The sequence below is a fragment of the Dipodomys merriami genome, unplaced genomic scaffold, assembly GCF_024711535.1.
Source record: "Dipodomys merriami isolate MVZ:Mamm:240054 unplaced genomic scaffold, mDipMer1.0.p SCAF_27, whole genome shotgun sequence".
Lineage (NCBI taxonomy): Eukaryota > Metazoa > Chordata > Mammalia > Rodentia > Heteromyidae > Dipodomys > Dipodomys merriami.
The window spans coordinates 17,406,167-17,428,072 of NW_027204159.1; the positions used below are offsets into that span (position 1 = coordinate 17,406,167).

At 46.3% G+C, this 21,906-nt stretch overlaps 1 protein-coding gene across 3 annotated transcripts; it reads right to left on the bottom strand.

The window, feature by feature from the left end:
* Nucleotides 1-12,074: 12,074 nt before the first annotated feature.
* On the bottom strand, nt 12,075-17,603 carry Rps14 (ribosomal protein S14). Of its 3 annotated transcripts, none has more exons than XM_070036408.1 (5): nt 17,503-17,603; nt 15,445-15,595; nt 14,806-14,967; nt 13,176-13,252; nt 12,075-12,193 (listed from the first exon to the last, which is right to left on the bottom strand). In XM_070036408.1, the coding sequence occupies exons 2-5, from the start codon at nt 15,591-15,593 to the stop codon at nt 12,126-12,128; spliced, it is 456 nt and encodes a 151-aa protein (XP_069892509.1). In that variant the 5' UTR covers nt 15,594-15,595; nt 17,503-17,603; the 3' UTR covers nt 12,075-12,125. The 3 variants fall into 3 exon arrangements, with proteins under 3 accessions (XP_069892509.1, XP_069892507.1, XP_069892508.1); XM_070036406.1 differs by lacking the exon at nt 17,503-17,603 and adding an exon at nt 17,331-17,437; XM_070036407.1 differs by lacking the exon at nt 17,503-17,603 and adding an exon at nt 17,331-17,368 and having other exon boundaries at nt 15,445-15,609.
* Nucleotides 17,604-21,906: the final 4,303 nt, after the last annotated feature.

Below are 21,906 nucleotides of genomic sequence, written 5' to 3' on the forward strand. Positions count from 1 at the left end.
GGGTAGAAAGGGCAGCCACAAAACAAGGCCTGATAATGCTGCAGTGGGAGAGGAAGGCAGATGTAGAGGATAAAGTCAGAAGGAAGACAGATACAGTTTGACCTGACTACATGAAGAGAGAGTGGACCATGATGCTGATGAGCCTCCCCGGGGTGACAGAGAAGAAACAGGAAGTTTATAGAAACAGGAAGTCCTAGGCATGTTTGAGGAAGAGAAAGCGGTTGCAGTGCATCTGAGCCCATGACAGAGGCCAGAGCAGGACCCCTGGCCTGGATTCTCTTTGGGATTACTCCAGGAACTATGGGCAGCCAGAGAAGGATGTTGGGCAGGGGGGATGCTGGGTTGGGTTTGTGTCAGGTCATGTATTGGGAGCCAGGGGAGGAATTGGGAATCAGAGTGGTTTAGAGATGGTGACTTCAGATGATGATAGAGATGGAGAGAAGGGAGCAGGTTCCATCACTGGCTTGGAAGTAGCAATGTTAGGACTCACTAAGGCAGGGAGGAAGAGGGAGACAGGATGGTCCCCATGGCAGGGATATTAGTAAGATGGGGACGAATGGAGAAGAACATTCTGGGACGGATAGAACCCAGAGCTTGGGTCAGCCTGGCTTCTGCTGCGACACCAAGTCGATGGTTGAGGATGCCGTACTGAATTAAAACTTGGGGCTGGGAAGGTGGCTCAGTGGTAGAGTGCTGGCCTCACACACATGAGGCCCTGGGTTCGATTCCTCAGCACCACATACACAGAAAAAGCCGGAAGTGGTGCTGTGGCTCAAGTGGTAGAGCGCTAGCCTTGAGCTGAAGAGCTGAGGTACAGTGCCCAGGCCCAGAGTTCAAGCCCCACAGATGACAAATAAATAAGTAATGAATTTAAAAAGAGGGACTGTGTGCATTTGTGGATTAGCACAAGGCAGATGCTCTTTGAAGCCAGGGCAGAGCTCTGACAAGCCGCCATGTTTATAGAAATAGGAGGGCGTAGCAGCAGAACAGTGAGAAAGAACAGGACGGCTTCACTCATGAATCTCAACAAAGGCTGCAAGTACGGAGTGGTCACCTGTGTCAAACAAGCGAGGGAAGTGCAGAGAAATGCCCGCTACCTGGGCCACACAAAGACCACTGGGGACATTGGCAAGAGCAGGTCTTGGTGGTGAAGACTGGTGGGAGGGGAGGGGAAGCCGTGGTGAGGCTCAGCTAGGAGAGGACCCAAGGCCCAGGTGTGCTGGCCAGAGGAACTCCAGGTGAGGAGGGAGGGGCTGGAGGAGGAGCTTTGCACAATCCAGACTTTGTGTAAGCATACGTAAGGACCAGAAAGGACAAGAATGGCCCCAAGCTGGGCCAAATCAGTTCTCTGCCACCTTCCTTTTACCTTCCCTGGGGACTCCCCTCATCCCAATCAAGCTAATTTGGAGAGAGGAGTGAAACTTTTTTTGTGTGTGTATGTCAGTACCAGGGCTTGAACTCAGAGCCTGGGCACGGTTCCTTAGCTTTTTTGCTCAAGGCTGGTGACCTACCACTTGAGCCACATGTCCACATTTTTTTTGTTGGTTGTGGGGCTTGAACTCAGGACCTGAGTGCTGTCCCTGAGCTCTTCAGCTCAAGGCTAGTGCTCTACCACTTGAACCACAGTGCCAATTCTGGTTTTCTGGTGGTTAATTGAAGATAAGAGTCTCAGGGTCTTTCCTGCCCAGGGTTGGCTTTGGATGGTGATCCTCAGATCTCAGCCTCCTGAGTAGCTAGGATTATAGGCGTGAGCCACTGGAGCCCGGCTAGACTTCCACTTTTTTTTTTTTTTTGGTCAGTCATGGGGCTTGAACTCTGGGCTTAGGCGCTATCCCTGCACTCTTTAGCTCAAGGCGAGCACTCTACCACTTCAGCCACAGTGCCACTTCGGGTTTTCTAGTGGTTTATTGGAAATAAGAGTCTCATGGACTTTCCTGCTCGGGCTAGCTTTGAACCGCGATCCTCAGATCTTAGCCTCTTGAGTAGCTAGGATTACAGGCATGAGCCACCGGCACCCGGCTAGACTTCCACTTTTTGCTAGTTCATTGGAGACAAAAGTCTCACAGAGAAATGGGAAAGTGACTCAGAAATAGAGTGCTCACCCTGCATACATGAAGTTCGATTCCCCAGTACCACACACACAGAAAAGGCCAGAAGTGCCGCTATGGCTCACGTGGTAGAGAGCTAGCCCTGAGCAAAAGAAGCTCAGGGGAGCTGGGTGCTGGTGGCTCATGCCTGTAATTATAGCTACTCAGGAGGCTGAGATCTGAGGATCACAGTTCAAAGCCAGCCTGGGCAGGAAAGTCTATGAGACTCTATCTCCAATTAACTACCAAAAAGCTGGAAGTGGAGCTGTGGCTCAAGCGCTAGAGTATTAACCTTGAGCTGAAGAGCTGAGGGACAGCGCCCAGGCCCAGAGTTCAAGCCATATTACTGACAAAAAAAAAAAAGCAGCAGCAGTAGCTCAGGGAATAGTACCCCAGACCCTGAGTTCAAGTTCCAGGACTAGAAAAAACAAAAGTCTCATAGACTTTTCTGCCTTGCCCTGATTGGCTTTGAACTGTGATCCTCAGACCTCAGCCTCCTGAGTAGCTAGGATGACAGGCGTGAGCCACCAGCACCAGGCTTGAAGTGGAACTTTGGAATGACACCAGCCTGGCTTGGGTCTTTCATGGCCTCTTGGGGAAGCTCTGGTCACCTCTCTGATAGAGTGTAAATTCCCTTATGATTTCTCATATTATTGTCTCAGAAGCCCTGAGGATCTCAGAGGAATTCAGAGAGCCTCATGAGCAGTAGCTAAGTGCTAGTGAAGCCAGGCGAGACCGTCGGCAGATCCTGTTTCCCTGCCTCGCTCCTTCCTCCAGCCAGCTATAGTAAAGCTGCACATCGTGCAGCCCTTCCCCAGGGCTGGATCACAAAGCCATATGGGACTTCTTTCCAGTTCTGTTTATGTGGGCAACTTCTGTCTCCGTTACTGTCCAGTTGAGCTTAGTATCTCAAGGCCTCTATTCTTAGGAAGGATAGCTTTATCTACCTATCATCTATCTATCTATCTATCTATCTGTGCTATTACTGAGACTTGAACTCAAAGCATGGTCATTGTCCTTCAGCTTTTTTGCTCAAGGTGGGTGCTCTACTAGTTGAGCCACAGGTCCATTTCTCCTTTTTTATGTGTGATTAATTGGAGATAAGAGTCTCATGGACGTTCCTGCCCAGGCTGGCTTTGAACCACAGTTCTCAGATCTGGGCCTTATGAGTCACCAGGATTACAGCAACTGACAAAGGATTGCTTTTGAGCACTTCCTTCCTCATGTCCCAATAGTATGTTTTCATACTCCTGGAAACAATAAGCTCACTACCTTCATGAATGACCCATCCTAGGCAGGAGGGTAGCCTGAATTCAGAGCTTGGACTTCTGTCCAAATTGCTGCTACTAACATCATCATCATTGTAACTATTATTTTTCTGAGTAGAGCTACATCCTGTCTCCCTATAACCACCAGTACTTTAGGTCTAGTCTTATCCTGTGGAATTCTCTCTCTCTTTCTCTGTTTCTCTGTCAGCTACTCTGTCAGCTATGGGGCTTGAACTCAGGGGCTGAGTGCTGTCCCGGAGCTCTTATGCTTAAAGCTAGCACTCTATCACTTTGAGCCACAGCACCACTTCCAGTTTTCTGGTGGTTAATTGGATATAAGAGTCTTGCAGACTTTCCTGCCCAGGCTGGCTTTGAACCATGATCCTCAGATCTTAGCCTCTTGAGTAGCTAGGATTACAGGCGTGAGCCACCAGCACCCAGCTTCAATTTTTATTTTCTCTTGGTGCCACATTGTCTTTTCCTGATTTGTTATTCATTACACAAACATGATTTCCCCAAGATCATTGCTTTTACCTTAAAAAGCTTGCCTGGTTTGCCAGGCAAGCTCAGCGTTGCCAAACACATGAGTGGGCAATGGCAATTTCAAGCCCTCTACTCCTTCCTGTCCTCCCAGGCCTGACTGTTGGTGCCTAGGCTTTTGCTGTCCCTTGTACAAAATCCCTGCTGGTGCATCTCTCAGTTTACCTACCTAAGCATCTGCCAGGGCAAGACAATATCAGTATGAAGAGCCTACATTTTGTAGCCAGGCAGAGCTAAATTTAAATCCAAACTCTTCTGCCTTCTTGTGGTGTGATCTTTACTGAGACATTTAGTTTCCCAAGGTTTCAGTTTCTTTAACTGCAAAATGGGACTAATGATAAGCGTGCCTACCTTACTGGATATTGCAAAGATTGACAATTTTTGTAAAACACTTAGCATATTGCTTACCTCAATAAATACTTGACATTAATAGGTGGAGCTGTGCTATCAGATATGGCAGCCACTAGTCATATGCGGTGACTAAGCCTTAAAATATGGCTCTCCAGTTGGGCACTTGTGGCTCACAACTATAATCTTAGCTACTCAGGAGGCTGAGATCTGAGCATCATGGTTTAAAGAGATCCTGGGCAGAAAAGACCATAAGACACTTACCTCCAATTAACCATCAAAAAGCCAGAAGTGGAGCTATGGCTCAAGTGGTAGAGTACTAGCTTTTAACACAAAAGATCAGGGACAGCATCCAGATCCCAGAGCAGGCACAAAACAAAAACAAAAACAATATAGATCCTCCAAATTAAGACATACTGTATGGGACTGGGAAGGTGGCTCAGTGGTAGAGTGCTTGCCTTGCATGCATGAGGCCCTGGGTTCGATTCCTCAGCACCACATAAGCAAAAAGGAAAAAGCCAGAAGTGGCACTGTGGCTCAAGTGGTAGAGCGCTAGTCTTGAGCTGAAGAGCTGAGGGACAGCGCCCAGGCCCAGAGTTCAGGCCCCATGACCAGGCCCCCCCCCCAAAAAAAGAAGACATACTGTATGTGTAAGATGCACAATTAATTGCAAATTAATGAATTCTTTTACATTTATATTTATTTTTACAAAAACTGGTAAAATAAAATTGTGTGTGCCAATACTGGGCTTGAATTCAAGGCCTCACCTGCTTGTTTAGCTTTCTCTCCTCAAGACTGGCATTCCTATCACTTAAGCTATACCTCCACTTCTAGCTTTTTGCTGGGTTAACTGAAAATAAGAGTATCATGGACTTTTCTACAGCTTACTGAGAAGCTATGATTATACCAGCATCAAGTAAAAATCTTATTTTTACTTATTTACTTATTCATTTTTGTGATGCTAGGGAATTAATTTCAGTACGTCAAACATGCTAAGAGAACTAGGTGTGCTGTTCACCAGTGCCTCACACCTGTAGTCTAGCACTCCGGAGGCTGAGATCTAAGGATCATGGTTCAAAGCCAGCCCTGGCCGGAAAGTCCATGAAACTCTTATCTCCTATAAATCACTAGAAAACCAGAAGTGGTGCTGTGGCTCAAGTGGTAGAGCACTAGCCTTGAGCTGAAGAGCTGAGGGACAGTGCCCAGCCCAGAGTTCAAGCCCCACCACCAACACCAACACACACACACACACACACACACACACACACACACACACACACACACACACACACACACACACACACACACACACGAAAGAGAGCTCGGTGCTGTGGCTCATGCCTGTAATCCTAGCTACTCAGGAGCCTGAGATCTGAGGATCACAGTTCAAAGCCAGCCTGGGCAGGAAAGTCCGTGAGACTCTTATCTTCAATAAAACCACTAGAAAACTGGAAGTGGCGCTGTGGCTCAAGTGGTAGAGCGCTTGCCTTGCATGCCTGAGGCCCTGGGTTCGATTCCTCAGCACCACATAAGCAAAAAGAAAAAAAAAGCCGGAAGTGGCGCTGTGGCTCAAGTGGTAGAGCACTAGCCTTTAGCTGAAGAGCTGAGGCACAGCACACAGACCCAGAGTTCAGGCCCCACGACCGGACCCAAAAAAAAAGAAAAATATAGATATTGGGCTGTACTAAAAACCATGAAATCAGAACTCATGCACCTCCAAGGCCCACAACTTCCTGTCATAACAATGCTGCCACCTGGTGGTCATCTTATATAACACTCTCTTGACTAATGGACTCCCTGGACACAAGACTCAATTATCTCCTTCTCTCTGAAAATGCTAAGACAAGGGAGGGTCCACTCCTCACGACTTCATTGGCAGCCTGAGTGCTCTGAGGCCCAGCCTGCTAGGGATGAGCTTGTGTGGTGATTAAGGATACAAGCTGTAGTTATAGACAAGTACAGATTTGACACTTGGTTCTGCCCGTTTTCTAGCCCCTTTCTCATCTCAAAGCAATTAAATGAGATAGCTATAATTTGAGTCAATAAATATTTATAGAACACCTAACACTGTTTCAGGTGCTAGTATAGAACAGTGACCTAAACAGACAGCTCTAATAGCCTAAGGCCTGTAGTTTTGGGGTTTTTTTTTTTTCTTTTTCTTTTTGCCAGTCCCAGGACTTGAACTCAGAGCCTGGGCAGTGTCCCTGAGTATCTTTTGCTCAAGGCTAGTACTCTATCACTTGAGCCACGCCGCCACTTCTGGTTTTTTCTGTATATGTGGTACTGAGGAACTGAGCCCAGGGTTTCAGGCATGCTAGGCAAACACTCTGCCACTACGCCACATTCCAAGCCCAGGCCTGTAGTTTTCTAAGTGAGGTCTCTGAACCATCAACATCAGCAGAACTTAGTAATGTATCCTTGATCTACTGAGACAGAAGCTGAAGATATGAGGCTCTACAATCTGAATCTAATATGTGTTCTTTTCTGGAGTGCACTGAGCTCAGGGGAAGACACTCATGTCTATCAGGGGAAGTTAAAGGCTATACATGTGGCAGAAAAATAGATTGCTGGAGGAAAATGCTAATGATAGCCAGGGGAGATCCAAAAGCAAGCACCCAGAGGAAGTATCTCCAAACAGCCACATTTTAGGAAAAATCTTCCTGGTCCTGTATGATTTGACTTTGGTAACTGCTTCTCTGGACCAAAGGCACATACCCCGTCATCATCCATCCAGGTGATTTCTGGCTGCTGAGAAGCCAGAAACAGTTGGCAGGGCTAGTGCTGTATCTTAGGTAGAATCAGAGGAAGTTGTACAGAAATAGTCCCAATGTAACTGTTTTATAATAACTTTAGCTTGATTTAGCAGTTAAGTAATTCTTCCTCCAGCTGACTCTAATTTGCCATTTAACATATCCATTGAGTATTTAATTTCAATGATCATATGCAGTCTTGAGAATTTCCTTTGGTTCTTTTCAAATAATACAGAGAGAGAGAGGAGAGAGTGCATGCTTGCTGGCTCATTTCTATCCTGTTGCATATTTTTCAGCATTTTATTTATAGTTATCTTTCATTGTGATTCTAATATCTGAAGTCCTTGGGAAACTCTAAATCTGTTTCATATTTCCACTGTCTCCTGTTCTGGTGCTTATTTGGACCTGTATTTGTTTTATCTAATTTGTTGGAAATCAGAGGGCTCAATGGGGCATGGCTTCCAACACTGCTGTGCTTTCACTTCTGCCAAGAACTGAGGCAAATTTGTCCAGAAATCTTAGTATTTCTGGTTCAATATAAACATCAAGTTCATTTGGCTCCCTGACCTTAGGCCTGGGAAAGGATGTGAAAACAGACTTGACCTAACCTCTAGACCACTGTATTTGTTCTCAGGGCTAATGCCTCTGTATGCTTAGCCATTTCATCTGGATGGCCCTTTCCTCTCTCTTCAAAGGCCTTGGAAATTTCCTTCACTTTTTTGATTTTTTAATTTTTTTTTGGGGGGGGGTCCGGTTGTGGGGCCTGAACTCTGGGCCTGGGCACTGTCCCTCAGCTCTTCAGCTCAAGGCTAGCCACAGCGCCACTTCCGGCTTTTTTCTTTTTGCTTATGTGGTGCTGAGGAATCGAACCCAGGGCCTCACGCATGCAAGGCAAGCGCTCTACCACTGAGCCAACTTCCCAGCCCTCCTTCACTTTTTGGGAGCTCTAGGATGAATGTTTTGTTTAAATGTACTCTATCAAGAGAAGCCCTTCAAAATACTGCCGTGGCTCAACTACTGAAGGTAGAAATCCATTCATCTGATATAAATCTTTATGGAGTCCCTACTTTGTGTAGAACCTGGGCTCGGTATCTGTGGGGGAAGTAGATATAGAGCAAAGTGTACTTCTTGCCCATAGCAAAAAGGGAAAATGGGCATTACTTTTTTCTGTGAGTACTGGGGCTTGAACTCAGTGTCTCAATGCTCATGCTTGGCTTTTTGCTCAATGATGGCATTTTACCACTTGAGCCACACCTCTACTTTTGGCTTTTTGGTGATTAGGAGATGACTAGCAGACTTTCCTGCCCAGACTGGTCTTGATCCTCAATCCTCAATCTCAGCCCCCTGAGAGGCTAAAATTACAGGTGTGAGCTACTAGCACCTCATGGAAATGGGCATTATAATAAGGTTGCCACTTGGGAATAGCGGTGCTTTGGGAGAACGAGGAGGAATGAAGAATATAACTGTGAGAACAATTCTAACAGATGAGCAGAAGGTGGTGAGGCCGGATGGAGAGATGCTGAATGAGCCAAGCTGGAGGAATGGGGGAAGCATGGGCCAAATCTGAAGGCACGAGGCTGAAGGGTGTGGCCAGGCCAGATTTCCATCGGGATTCCATTTTGAAGAAACAGGGTGGGCAGTGTCTAAACAGAAGGGAAGAACCAGTAGCTTTATTTTATTTACTTAGTTTTTTTTGGCCAGTCCTGGGGCTTGAACTTAGGGCCTGGATACTGTCCTTGACCTTCTCTGTGCTCAAGGCTAGCACTCTACCACTTGAGCCACAGCGCCACTTCTAGCTTTTTCTGTTTATATGGTACTGAGGAATTGGACCCAGGGCTTCATGCATGCTAGGTAGGCACTCTACCACTAAGCCACCTTCCCAGCCTCCCATTAGCTTTCTTTTATTTTGTGGTACTAGCAATGAACTCAGATGGAGCAGAAAGTACTCCACCCCAGAGCTACAATGCCTGGCAGATTCAAGTTACACAGCAGCAAGGTGGTTTAGTGACAGGAGGGGCCAGACGGAAAAGAGGGGACTATTTCAGTTCATGGAAGAGCCCGTAGCCAGGAAATGGTGGAAAGAGGGGCTGTCTCCAGGGATCTGGGGCTGTCAGCTGTAGGCTCCTCTGCTAAGGCTGGGCTGCTTTTCCTTGTTCCCTAAGCCCAGGTGGGCAGCACCCCATCTATTTCCTTCAGCCTGCTTCAGTAACCCAGTCTGCTAGGTTCCAAGCTGAGCTGCATCACAGTTTGGCTCTTTGCAAACAAAACCCTGAAAGGATCTGCTTTCAAAGGGATGCTGATTGAATCCCTGGTTACCAAGAAACAGCAGGACAAGCTGCAATGTCCCATCACAGAAGATAAAGAACGCTCCAGCAACTGCCAAGCCTTGTCCCACCAGGACTCCAGCCAGCTGTCCTTGATGTGGCCTGGCACAAGAACTGAGCAGATGTAGGAATAGCAGCAGCTTCTTTGGTGCTAGGCACTGTGCTCAACACTCGTCCTATGATCCTTTTGGGCTGCGTCATCACAGGAGTTCTCACTTTATGGCTGAGAAGGGAAACATTCGGGCGAACATTGCAGGCCAAGGCTGTGGAGCTAGAATGCTCATCCCGGCATGGCCACCTCTCCAGGGTCTCGGGACCACGTGTTGCCTTGAAACCAAGGCTGACAGTAACAAAGGTTCCCCTCATTTTCCCTCTCCATAATGATCTGGGATTAATTTTACATTTATCAGTTGTAGAGTATTCCCATATACCACTTACCTGGCAGCCTGGATCTCTACCAGATTACATTTACTGTGATGCGTTTGTTAAAAGAAATGAACATTGGGGCATGCTCCTCACCCTTCCATGGGTTTTGCTCTTGATCTTCATGCTATGTGACCATTTGAGGATTCTGTAGGCTGTCGTTAAATGGCAGACTTCTGCCTAGATTGGGATTGTGGATCTTGAGGAACAACGCCACAAGTGAGCTGCTCTGTTCACTTGGTCAGAAGGCACGTGTCTGATATCAACCTTGGGCTGTTGGCGAGCCTGGTTGCTTCAACAGCAAGTTACTATCCTCCCTTGTCCATATTCTGTTATTTGCAGTGAGTCACCCAAGCCAGCCCACTGTAAAGAGTACCTCTTATGGAAAAGTTACCCACATATACCATTTGGAATCCTTTTTAGGTTTATAACTCCTTTACCTTGCTTGTTAAAGTTTCTAAAAAGCTGGGCACTGGTGGCTCACACCTGCAATCCTAACTACTCAGGAGGCTGAGATCTGAGGATAACGGTTCAAAGCCAGCCTGGACAGCAAAGTCTGAGACTCTTCTCTTCAGTTAACCACCAGAAAACTGGAAGTGGCACTGTACCTTGAGTGGTAGAGTGCTAGCCTTGAGCTGGAGCTGAAGGACAGCACCCAGGCCCAGAGTTCAAGCCCTACAAGCAACTGGAAAAAAAAAAAGTCTACTGCTTTCCTGCCAGGGGTGGCTTTGAACCACAATCCTCAGATCACAGCCTGTAGCCAGGATTACAGGTAGCCATTGGGACCTGCCTCATTTAAACTTTTTTTCTCTTTCAGTTGTGGGGCTTGACAGGGCCTGGGCACTGTCCCTCAAGCTCTTCAGCCCAAGGCTAGCACTCTACCACTTGAGCCACAGCGCCACTTCTGGTTTTCCGGTGGTTTATTGGAGGTAAGTCTCATAGCCTTTCCTGCTCAGGCTGGCTTTAAACCGAGATCCTCAGATCTCAGGATAACATGAGCGAGCCACCACACCCAGCTTAAACAGATTTTAAAGGCTGACTTGTCCGCCACCATAGGTTAAGTTGGCAAGGGACCATAAACTAGAGCCTAGACCAGGTCTCCAATTGTAGTTGTTTGGTTATCCTAACAATATACCTTATCTGGAAATACAGAGGAATGAAGTTCTGGCACACAATGTAGACGAAGCTTAAACATATATTATGCTGGGTACTTTAACTCTGACTCAAGACCACAGAATGCCCATAGCATTTTGAATATACTAAAACCCACCAAGTAGCATCTGAATTGCACGCTGGATAAAGCTCAATTAAGCTGCAGCTCAGGGTTTCCACCTCTGCTAAGTTACTTTGTTTTCTTAGCTAGATTATAGGGGAAGAGGACCATCTTTATCACGTTTAGGATTCAGAGATGAGTAAAGTAGGGTCTGCACAGACATACCCAGAGCTGCTTCACTCCAGTACACCCAGGGCCTCAGGCTCTACCATTTGCTTCTTCCGTCTGACTTCACTGTACTGCTTACATGATGGCACCAGGTTTGCCAACAAACCCCTTGTAGAATGTGACTTAAATTGCTGCATATTCTTAGTGCTCTCACCTCTAGCACAGGCCACACCTGGCCTGGCCAACCCTATTCCCCATCAGCCCATCCTCTAACCAAGGCCTGCAGCAACCAAAGGAACGTGTAGAATCATCTTGTCATTCTGTCCTTGGAACTGGATGAAAGCTTCCGGAAAGCCAGAACTTTATTTTTTACTGCTGATGAAAATAGGACTTGGTGTGTATTTGTGGGGCAAATCTTTATGTACTTTATGTACCGACGTGGAACAACCTCCAAGATGTGCCAAGTGAAGCAAAGCAGTTGAGCGAGCTCCCCAATTCTGCACAGACGGTGTGCGGGGAGCTACACACCCACGTGTGTTTATATATGGCTCGGGTCTGGAAGGCTCCTCTTCTGCTTAGGCTACACTTGGATCAACAGTTCCCACTCCGCTCTGGCTCTTTAAGAATCCATCCATTTTTAGAACATCTCCACTTGCAAAACAAGGTCTTAAAGGCCTGATTTGCTTTAAATGACAACTTAGAAACTGTGTGGAAAAGACCCAATCACAGCACTCAACATCCCTTCTCCCCACCAAAAAACCCCACCAGTATGCAGAATGCAGGTTCACCTGTCCCACCAAGGCTGAAACAATTTTGCTGTGTTCTTCTCAAGCAATCCTGACTTGTTTGGCACTGCCCAAGGACCTCAAATCAGCCTGTGCCCTGATCGCAACTAGAAAGAAGGAAACAAATGCCCCTGGCCTCTACCCAACAAGAAAACACTAACATTTAAGTAGCTCACAGGAAGGTGATTTATTAACAGAAAATAAGTCGAGGAGTCCAGTTCACAGACGACGACCACGGCGACCTCCCTTCCTGCGGGTGCTGTCGGAGGGGATGGGGGTGACATCCTCTGTGGGGAGAAGGAAATGCCATCAGCTACAGCTGAACAGGAGATCCAGGCTTCCTCAGGCCACAGGCTAACCAGCTGACAGCAGACCCTGATGTTTCTCAACATGTGATCCTAGGTCCCAATAGGTAAATGAAGAGCTGCCCTACCTAATTCCTCAGATTTTGGAGTCTCAACTCAGTACCAGAAAGGGAAATGGCTCCAAGGGGCCCACAGGATGGCAGGAGAGGAAGGGCACATCCAAATTCCTGACACCCATTCACCAGCACTCTAGGGAAAATACCTTTCCACTGAGCAACTGTTGAAGTCTCCTTTTCAGTAGGGAGGAGGAAGGTGAACAGTTTACAGTTTGGAAACATCTTTTTTTTTCCCCCCTGGTCATGGGGCCTGAACTCTGGGCCTGGGCGCTGTCCCTCAGCTCTTTAGCTCAAGGCTAGTGTTCTAACCACTTGAGCCACAGCGCCACTTCTAGTCTTTTCTGCTTATGTGGTGCTGAGGAATCGAACCCAGGGCCTCATACATGCAAGGCAAGTCCTCTACCACTGAGCCACCTTCCCAGCCCTGGAAACATCTTTTAAACCTGGCCAGATGACTGGAACTTTCTAGACCAATGTCAGGACACTGTACAGAAACAATAGGGCAAAAACCTCCTCCTTCTAGAAGGGTCTGGAGACACTGACATGAGGAGTTACTGCCTTTTCCTCCTCCATGCTTGGCTGTCACCGATGACATGTCTTACTGCTATTAGTAGGCATAGACCAAGGCTATTGCACCAGATTCAGAAATGGCACTAAGATGTCCAAGGCAGATGGAAAGGATAGTCACATCATAGCTATATATTCAGGGAGTTTAAATCTCACTCTACCTTTGCAGCTCCTTTTAATGAAATGGCAACTAGACCAGGCTTGAGTCCTGGTGAGCACATCACATGGCTTTGAGAGTTAAATCATTAAAGCAACTGGTGTTCGCCAGCAAGAGCACTTACCAATCCTCCCAATCTTCATACCCGAGCGAGCGAGGGCCCGAAGGGCTGACTGGGCTCCAGGTCCAGGTGTCTTGGTCCTAGGAAAAGGATTGTTAATTAGGTTAATGAGAATTCTAAGATTCCATGTCATCTAGTTCAGTGATCTGAAAGCCTTTTGCCTGGGCTGGCTTTGAACCACAATCCTCAGATCTCAGCCTCCTGAGGAGCTAGGATTACAGGTGTGAGCCACTGGCGCCTGGCTTCTGAAAGCTTTTTGAAAAGGGCTATACTTAAAATCTTAAGACTTTGTGGGGTGCTATGGTTCTTTTGTTGCGCTGGTTCTGGGGCTTGAGCTCAAGGCCTGAATGTTGTTCCTAAGCTTTTCTTCTTCATTCAAGGCTAGATTTTTCCAATTAACCACCAAAAAGCTGAAATGGAGCTCAAGTGCTAAAATGCTACCCTTAGCAAAAAAAAGCTCAGGGATAGCACACAGGCCCAGCACACACACAACAATAAATAAAAATACAATTTAGGGCTGGGAATGTGGCTTAGTGGTAGAGTGCTTACCTAGCATGCATGAAGCCCTGGGTTCAATTCCTCAGCACAACATCAACAGAAAAAAGCCAGATGTGGCACTGTGGCTCAAGTGGTAGAGTGCTAGCCTTGAGCAAAAAGAAGCTCAGGGACAGTCCCAGGCCCTGAGTTCAAGCCCCAGGACTGGCAAAAAAAAAAAAAAAATAATAATAATAATCCTCAGAAGCCAGGTATTAGTGACAATGTCTAATGCTAACTACTCAGGAGGCTGAGAGTTGAGGACTTAGGCTCAAAGCCAGTCTGGGCAAACAAATCTGAGATTTTCATCTCCAACTAACCATTCAAAAACCAAAGTGGAAGCATAACTCTAGTGGTGAAACTCAGCCTTGAGCGAAAAGAGCATCAGGCCAATTTCAAGCTGATCATATAGATAACACCTTCTCCTCCATAGGACTCCTTGAACAATATCCTATCCAGTAATTAACCATTCTCATCTTCATGTCCAGCTAAAGCCCAGATCCTTGCCTTGTTTCACAAGACGCAAGGTTCCACCACCTCTGCCAATCAGATCACTCACCTACACTTTCCTTCCCATCTGCCCAAGGTTCAGTTTTTATGTCTAGCTCTCCCATCTTTCCCTTACTGGAAAAGGATTCCTAGATCATTTATGCTTTGCTTTACTACCAACTCCATACTTTCACTTCCTAGCACTTACAAATGGAAACCACAAGACCTCTGCCTTTTAAAGCCCGACTTTTGTGTGTGGGTGTGTGCGTGCACAGGTGCGCCAGCGCCAGTCTTGGGGCTTGAACTCAGGACCTAAGCGCTGTCCTTGAACTTCTTTTGCTCAAGGCTAGCATTCTACTACTTGAGTCATACCTCCATTTCTGGTATTTACTGGAGATAAGTCTCATGGACTTTAATGCTTGGGCTGGCTCTGAACTACAATCCTCAGATCTGATACCCGAGTTTAATGTCTAACTTTGTATCTGGCACAGATCCCACAGGCAGTGTAGGGCTTGCACATTCCTAAACTATCCTGTTCTGGGTCACAACAGAAAGCCTAGTCTCAAACTCAGCCGTTCTAGCCTCCACACCTAGTTCCAAGTTTCTTTACCTGTTTCCTCCTGTGGCCCGAAGTTTGATATGTAGGGCAGTGATGCCCAACTCCTTGCACCTCTGGGCCACATCCTGAGCAGCCAACATGGCAGCATATGGAGAGGACTCGTCTCGATCAGCCTTCACCTTCATTCCACCAGTCACCCGGCAGATGGTTTCTCTGAGGACAAAAGCAGTCATTATTTTTCTGACAAGGTTCAGAGTAGTTAGTATGTCCTAACAAAGAATGCCAATGGCCAGGTGCAACAGATGATCAACCTGAACTTACCTCCTGATCTTGGACAAAAAGACAGCTCCCCTGTCCTCACAGGGCTCACAGCTTAGTGGAGTCACATGGTGAGGTCTGTACTATTATCTTTACATATAAGGAACCAAAACTCAGAGAAGTCACAAGCGTTTTTTGTTAATGGTAATGAGCTGAGGTACAACCCATGGCTACCCCCACATGGAGTACTTAAATCAAGACAGACATACTATAAGGTTGCAAGGACAAAGAATAAGTTTTGCAACCCTTGGCAGATTACACTATTTGTGGGCAAAATGACCAAGCATATTTCTTATACTTTTCCCAGTCCCTGGATCATTTCTTTCAGCCTCTTGACAGCTGGCTTTTATGCCTCTCCACCCAGGTACTCACTTGCCAGAAAGATCAGTGACATGGACAAAGGTGTCATTGAAGGATGCAAAGATGTGGCAGACACCAAACACATTCTCTCCTTCAGCCACCTGTGGTCCAAGGCTGATGACCTGTTCTTCCTTCTTTTCCTTCCCCTTGCGAGGTGCCATTTCTAAACAGAAGAACCTTAATGTCAAAAAAAGTTTTATTGAACCCTCTTTCCTGCTAACTTTCATCTTGTGGAGCTCTGAAATAACAACATCACACTGGCTAACTTTGGAGATAGTTCTAAAACACTGGGCAAACGAACTTTTCTATTTCCTATAGTTTCCAATATATAAGCTGAGATATTTTTGTTGATTGGTCCATGGTGACAAAGCAAGCCAATTCAGTTGGACAGTAGAGATCAAAATAAAGTTAGGGATTCAGTCTACCTACCTTACTTCAATGCTAGGAGCACCTTTGGGTTTCTTGGCTCTCAGACACCATTTACAGGCTAGAGTCAAATAAGTCAGAAAACCTGTAACCCTAAAGGCAAACAGGCCAAAATTGTGCCGATAGTATTCTGGGCCTGGGTGCTGTTCCTTAGCTCTATCAGTTCAAAGCTAGCCCTCTACCACTTGAGCCACAGTGCCACTTCTGCCCTTTTCTGCTTATGTGGTACTGAGGAATCGAACCCAGGGCTTCATGCATGCCAGGCAAGCACATTACCACTAGGCCACATTCCCAGCCTGCTAATAGTATTCTTAAGACCTTGACCAGAGAAAAGGGTAGGAAATCTTCCTGCCTGAAGCTTTAGACCCTTCTAAGGCTTTAATATGTGGTGGGAAAAAACTACTTTCAGAAGACACTAGAAGTGAGAAGGGTTCCTATGAAATCAGACTGCACCCTGCAAATGAGAACAGGGGAATATATCTAGGATCCTAACACACATTCTGCTGTGTCAAGATGAACCCGCCTCACAACCACCCTAGGCATAAACTTCTGCCAATTAAGAGTTCCTAGAGGGGCTGGGAAGATGGCTCAGTGGCAGAGTGCTTGCCTTGCATGCCTGAGGCTCTGGGTTCGATTCCTCAGCAACACATAAGCAAGAAAAAAGCCGGAGGTGGTGCTGTGGCTCAAGTGGTAGAGCGCTAGCCTTGAGCTGAAGAGCTGAGGGACAGTGCCCAGGCCCAGAGTTCAGGCCCCACGACCGGACCCCCCCCCCAAAAAAGAAAAGAGTTCCTAGATCTCTCTGAGCTTTACAAGGCAAACATGTTTAGTGTCTGATCACAATATTCAACAGTGCAGGGGTTGGGTGACCAAAATCACTTGCTTTTTAAGGCTTTAATAAGCACAATCTAGTAAGCTAAGAATTATAAGATGCCATACAAGTTAGTCCGGGGAAAGCCTCGGAAGGTTCCACTGATCTAAAGTTCCTGCCCTTAAGAGGCCCACCCAAGAGCACACAGCACACAATGACCGATTAGTTACAAAATGTATTGACTTAAAAAACACCTAGGGAGCCGGGTTCTCTGCAGTCACTCCTGGAATCTTCACTACACCACCACGGGACTGGTGCTGTTATCCTTCCTGCTCTCCAGACCCGGAACCCAAGCTGAGATAAGGCCCACCATCGCTCCGACGGGAGCGCCCCTGAAGCACGCGGTGGAGCGGCGCGGGGCCGAGACTTAGGGGCAGATCCACACTCGCTCCCACTCCGCGAGCTTCCCTACGAAACGGGGCCGCCTTCCAAGACCCGGCGCCAACCTGACTCCGGGCAGGCCCGGTTCCGGTCGTCTGGCCGCACGTCTCTCGCCTAGAACCTGGCTTAGCTTCGGGGGAAAGACCCCAGGTTCGCGCCTCAGACCCCGAAACCCCCCCTGGTCACAGGATGCCAAACGATTGTCCGAGCCCAGGCCTCCTACCTGCGCGCTGTTGCTACCAGACTCCGCCACCGGAAAGAGAGGGTGGGAAGAGGCGGGGCGACGGGTCACTTCCGTGTCCCGGAAGTACCTCTGGGGTCAATGGGCGAGGCGAGCTTCGGAAGACGCCGCCTTTATTGTTAGGACTCGCCCTCGGAGAACGCGGCCTGCTTACCGGAGAGCAGAAGAGGTAGGGATCCGGATGGGCCGCCGGCCGCACGCTGTGCTACTGTAGGACGCAGGTAACTCGCGGGCGAGGCGGGCCTCCGTTCCAAGACAGCGTGGCCGCAGGTAGACCAGTTTCCGCTGTCCTGCCTGCCAGCCCCGCCTCCCGGCAGTCATAGCGCCCCTCGCGGCGCGGAAGGGAACAGCAACGACACCGCGGTTACGCAGCCGCTTCACCTACACTGTGTAGAAAGCAAGAATGAATTGCTCGTTACTACATGCCAGCCTGCTCCAAGAGATACATATGCATAAGACTCTCACAATACTATCAAACAGATGATTGCTTCGATTTCCTTTGCACAGATAAAGGATGCTATGTAAGATCACATTTGTGGCAGATTTGGGGTTCTGACTTAAGACACATTTCATAGCCATTCATATATCCCTCTAATAGGGATGAGGACTGAGAGAGTCTGTGGATAGAGCTATAACGAAGGCCAAGACATGTACCTAGCAGAGCTTGGCAAACAGAGGATACAATATACATACACCCAGACTCACATATATACAACCTGTATGATGCAGTCTACATAGTGGATGCATAAAACTTTTTAAACCAAATGAGCATTAATTCAAAGTAGTACAAGTTAGGGGCTGGGAATATTGCTTAGTGGTAGCGTGTTTGTCTAGCATGCATGAAACCCTAGATTCTATTTCTCAGCACCACATAAACAGAAAAAGCCAGAAGTGGTGCTGTGGCTCAAGTGGTTGAGTCAAAGCAGCTTAGGGACAGTGCCCAGGCCTTGAATTCAAGCCCCAGGACTGGCAAAAAAAGAAAAAAAGGAATTAAAAAAGTATTATAAGCTCTTTTTATGCTGGAATTGGCTTTGCTAAAAGACTTCAGCTTAGTTTAGGGAAATTTTTCTTTAAAAGAAAAAATTGCAGTGCAGGTGCCAGTGGCTCATACCTGTAATTCTAGCTAGATCTGAGGATCATGATTCAAAGCCAGCCCAGGTAGGAAAGTCCATGAGACTCTTATCTCCAATTAACCACCAGAAAACCAGAAGTGGCCCTGTGGCTCAAGTGGTAGAGCACTTGTCTTGAGCTGAAGCACTCAGGGACAATGCCCAGGCCCAGAGTTCAAGCCCTACGACCGACCAGAAAAAAAAAAAAAAGCAGTGTTCTCTTTCCCCTTTATAAAAGCAGTTAATTATAGGAAACCCAGAAACCAGGAACTTGAAAAAAGGAGAACAGTCTGGGAGCAGGTGGCTCATGCCTATAATCCTAGCTATTCGGGAGACTGAAATCTGAGGATCATGGTTCAAAGCCAGCCTGGGCAGAAAAGTCTGTGAGACTCTTTTCTATAATTAATCACCAGAAAACGAGAAGTGGAGTTGTGGCTCAGAGTGGTAGAGCACTAGCCTTGAGTGAAATAGCTCAGGGACAGCTCTTAGACCCTGAGTTCAAACTCCATGACCAACCAAAAAAAGAAAAACTAAGGGGCTGGGAAGGTAGCTTAGTGGTAGTGTGCTTCCCTTGCATGAATGAGACCCTGGGTTCGATTCCAAAGCACTATATTAGGAGAAAAAGCCAGAAGTGGTGCTGTGACTCAAGTGGTAGAGTGCTAGCCTTGAGTTTAAGAGCTGAGGAACAGTGTCCAGGCTCAGAGTTCAGGCCCCATGACCTACAATTAAAAAAAAAAAAGAACAAGAAATAGATGTCCAGGCATAATTATGACTATTATCTCAGCTACCCACAAGATAGAGATGAGGAGGATTGAGGTTTGAGGCCAAGGTAGGCAAAAAGGTAGACCCTATCTTAATCAATACACTAGTCATGGTAGTTCTCTTACACTCCCAGCTACACAGAGGAATGTTTCCACATGAGGCACAAACTCAAGACAATATTCAAAATATAACTGAAGGAAAAAGGAAGTCTGGGAGAGGGTGACTCAAATGATAGGTCATCTGCCTATCAAGTACAGGACCCTGAGTTCCCCCCCCTCAAAAAAAATGCCATACTCCCATTGCAACAATGAGATGTACAAGTCGTTATGTCGAAAAATGAACTTTACAACTTTGAGGGGTGGGATGGGAAGAGGAAACAAAGGAGGAGGCAACAATGCTTGATAAGAAATGTACTCATGGGGCTGGGAAGGTAGCTCAGTGGTAGAGTGCTTGCCTTGTATGCATGAGGCCCTGGGTTTCATTCCTCAGCACCACATAAGCAGAAAAAGCTGGAAGTGGCGCTGTGGTTCAAGTGGTAGAGCACTAGCCTTGAGCTGAAGAGCTGAGGGATAGTGCCCAGGCCCAGAGTTCTGGCCCATGACTGGCAAAAAAGAAAAAGAAAGAAATGTATTTTCACAATTAAAAAAAAAAACCAATAAAAAAAATTTTAAAGCCACAGTTACTGTATACAACTCACAATATAGAAAACTAGGTAGAAAAAAGAATCCTAAATTCTCTCTTCTTTAGATACATTATTAACAAATTATAGTATCATCCAAAAACAACTTCCTATACCAATATCCGTAACTACTATCTAATCTACAGTTTACATAGATGAATTGTATTTTATTTGCTATCTTGCACTGTTTTCATTTAGCATCATTCTGAGCATCTTTTCACAACAACTAATAAAGGTTTATGACTTTCTTCTTTTTTTGTTTTTTCCAGTATTAGGGATTGAACTCAGGACCTTGAGCATATTAGGCAAGTGCTCTATCACCAAGGTATTTTTCCAGTTTTATAGCTTTTTTTTTTTTATGCTGATCTTGGGGCTTGAACTCAGGGCGTAGGCACTGTCCCTGAGTTTTTTTGCTCAAAGTTAGCACTCTACCATTGAGCCATAGCTCTATTTCCAGCTCTTTGAGAGTGGTTGATTGAGATAAGAGTCTCATGGACTTTAATGTCTGGGGTGGCTTTGAACTGTGATCCTCAGATCCCATCCTCTTCAGTAGCTAGGACTACAGATGTGAGCCACCAGTGTCTCTGTAGTGCCACTGAAGTATTTTTTAAGAAAATATTTTACAGCCTATCACCATGCACCAACATCAACTCAAAATGGATTAAAGACCTTAACATTAAACCTGAATCTCTGAAACTACTGCAGGACAGAGTAGGAGAGACACTTGAACTAATAGGCACAGGAAGGAACTTCCTGAACAGAGTCCCAGGGTCACAACAAATTGGAGAGAGACTCGACAAATGGGACTACCTTAAAATAAAAAGCTTCTGCACAGATAAAGCTATCGCAACCAAGCTAGAAAGACAACCAACTAATTGGGAAAAAATATTTACCAGCAATATATCAGACAAGGGGTTAACATCCTGTATATACAGGGAACTCAAGAAACTAATCCCTCCCAAACCCAACAAACCAATTACTAAATGGGCAAGGGAACTAAAGAGGGACTTCTCAAATGAAGAAATAAAAATGGCAAAGAAACACATGAGGAAATGTTCATCATCCCTGGTGGTGAAGGAAATGCAAATAAAGACAACCCTGAGATACCACCTTACCCCAGTCAGAATGTCCCACATCCACAAATCAGCCAACGACAAATGCTGGAGGGGATGTGGAGAACGAGGAACGCTATTACACTGCTGGTGGGAATGTACACTCATACAACCACTTTGGAAAGCAGTCTGGAGGGTCCTTAGAAAGCTAAAGATTGACCTCCCTTACGACCCAGTCATACCACTTCTAGGCATCTACCCTGAACAACAGGAACCAATATACAAAGACACATGCACCTCCATGTTTATTGCAGCACTGTTCGCAATAGCTAGGATATGGAAACAACCTAGATGCCCCACCACAGATGAATGGATCCAAAAATTATGGTATCTATACACAATGGAATATTATGCAGCCATTAGAAATGACAAAATAATGGCATTTGCAGGGAAATGGATGGAGCTAGAAGGAATCATGTTGAGCGAGGTAAGCCAAGAACGAAGAGACAAACAGTACATGGTCTCCCTGATAAGTGGATGATGAATCCAAAATGTTAGGTGATATGACAAAACTAACAGGACTTAAGAAACAAAGAACTCCCACTCATCTGGTTGAACCACTACTAAATATCCCCATGCTGCTGATCACATATATGGTATATAACATATGAGCACCGTTATATATTACAGACTGTGATAGACAATTTGCTCCAGGAAAGTTAGAATGAACTTGTGACTTTAAATGAGCATCATTATTCCACAATACTGTGAATTTCCGGAAATTAAGTAATCACTTAATCACGATCAAAAAAAAAAAAAAAAAAAGAACCTTGGGGAAGGGAGGGAGGGAGGGGATGGTAGGGGGAAAACAATGGAGGGGGTAACAATGTTCAAGAGGAAGTGGAAGTGTACTCATTACCTCACTCATGTAACTGTAACCCTCTGTATAGTATCTC

Coding starts and splice junctions, on each gene's coding strand:
- Rps14 (XM_070036408.1), bottom strand. CDS start 15,593: ATGGCACCTCGCAAGGGGAAGGAAAAGAAGGAAGAACAGGTCATCAGC. Junction 13,253..14,805: donor CGGGCCACAGGAGGAAACAG/GTAAAGAAACTT, acceptor TCCTTTTCCTAG/GACCAAGACACCTGGACCTG. Junction 12,194..13,175: donor TATGAAGATTGGGAGGATTG/GTAAGTGCTCTT, acceptor TTCTCCCCACAG/AGGATGTCACCCCCATCCCC.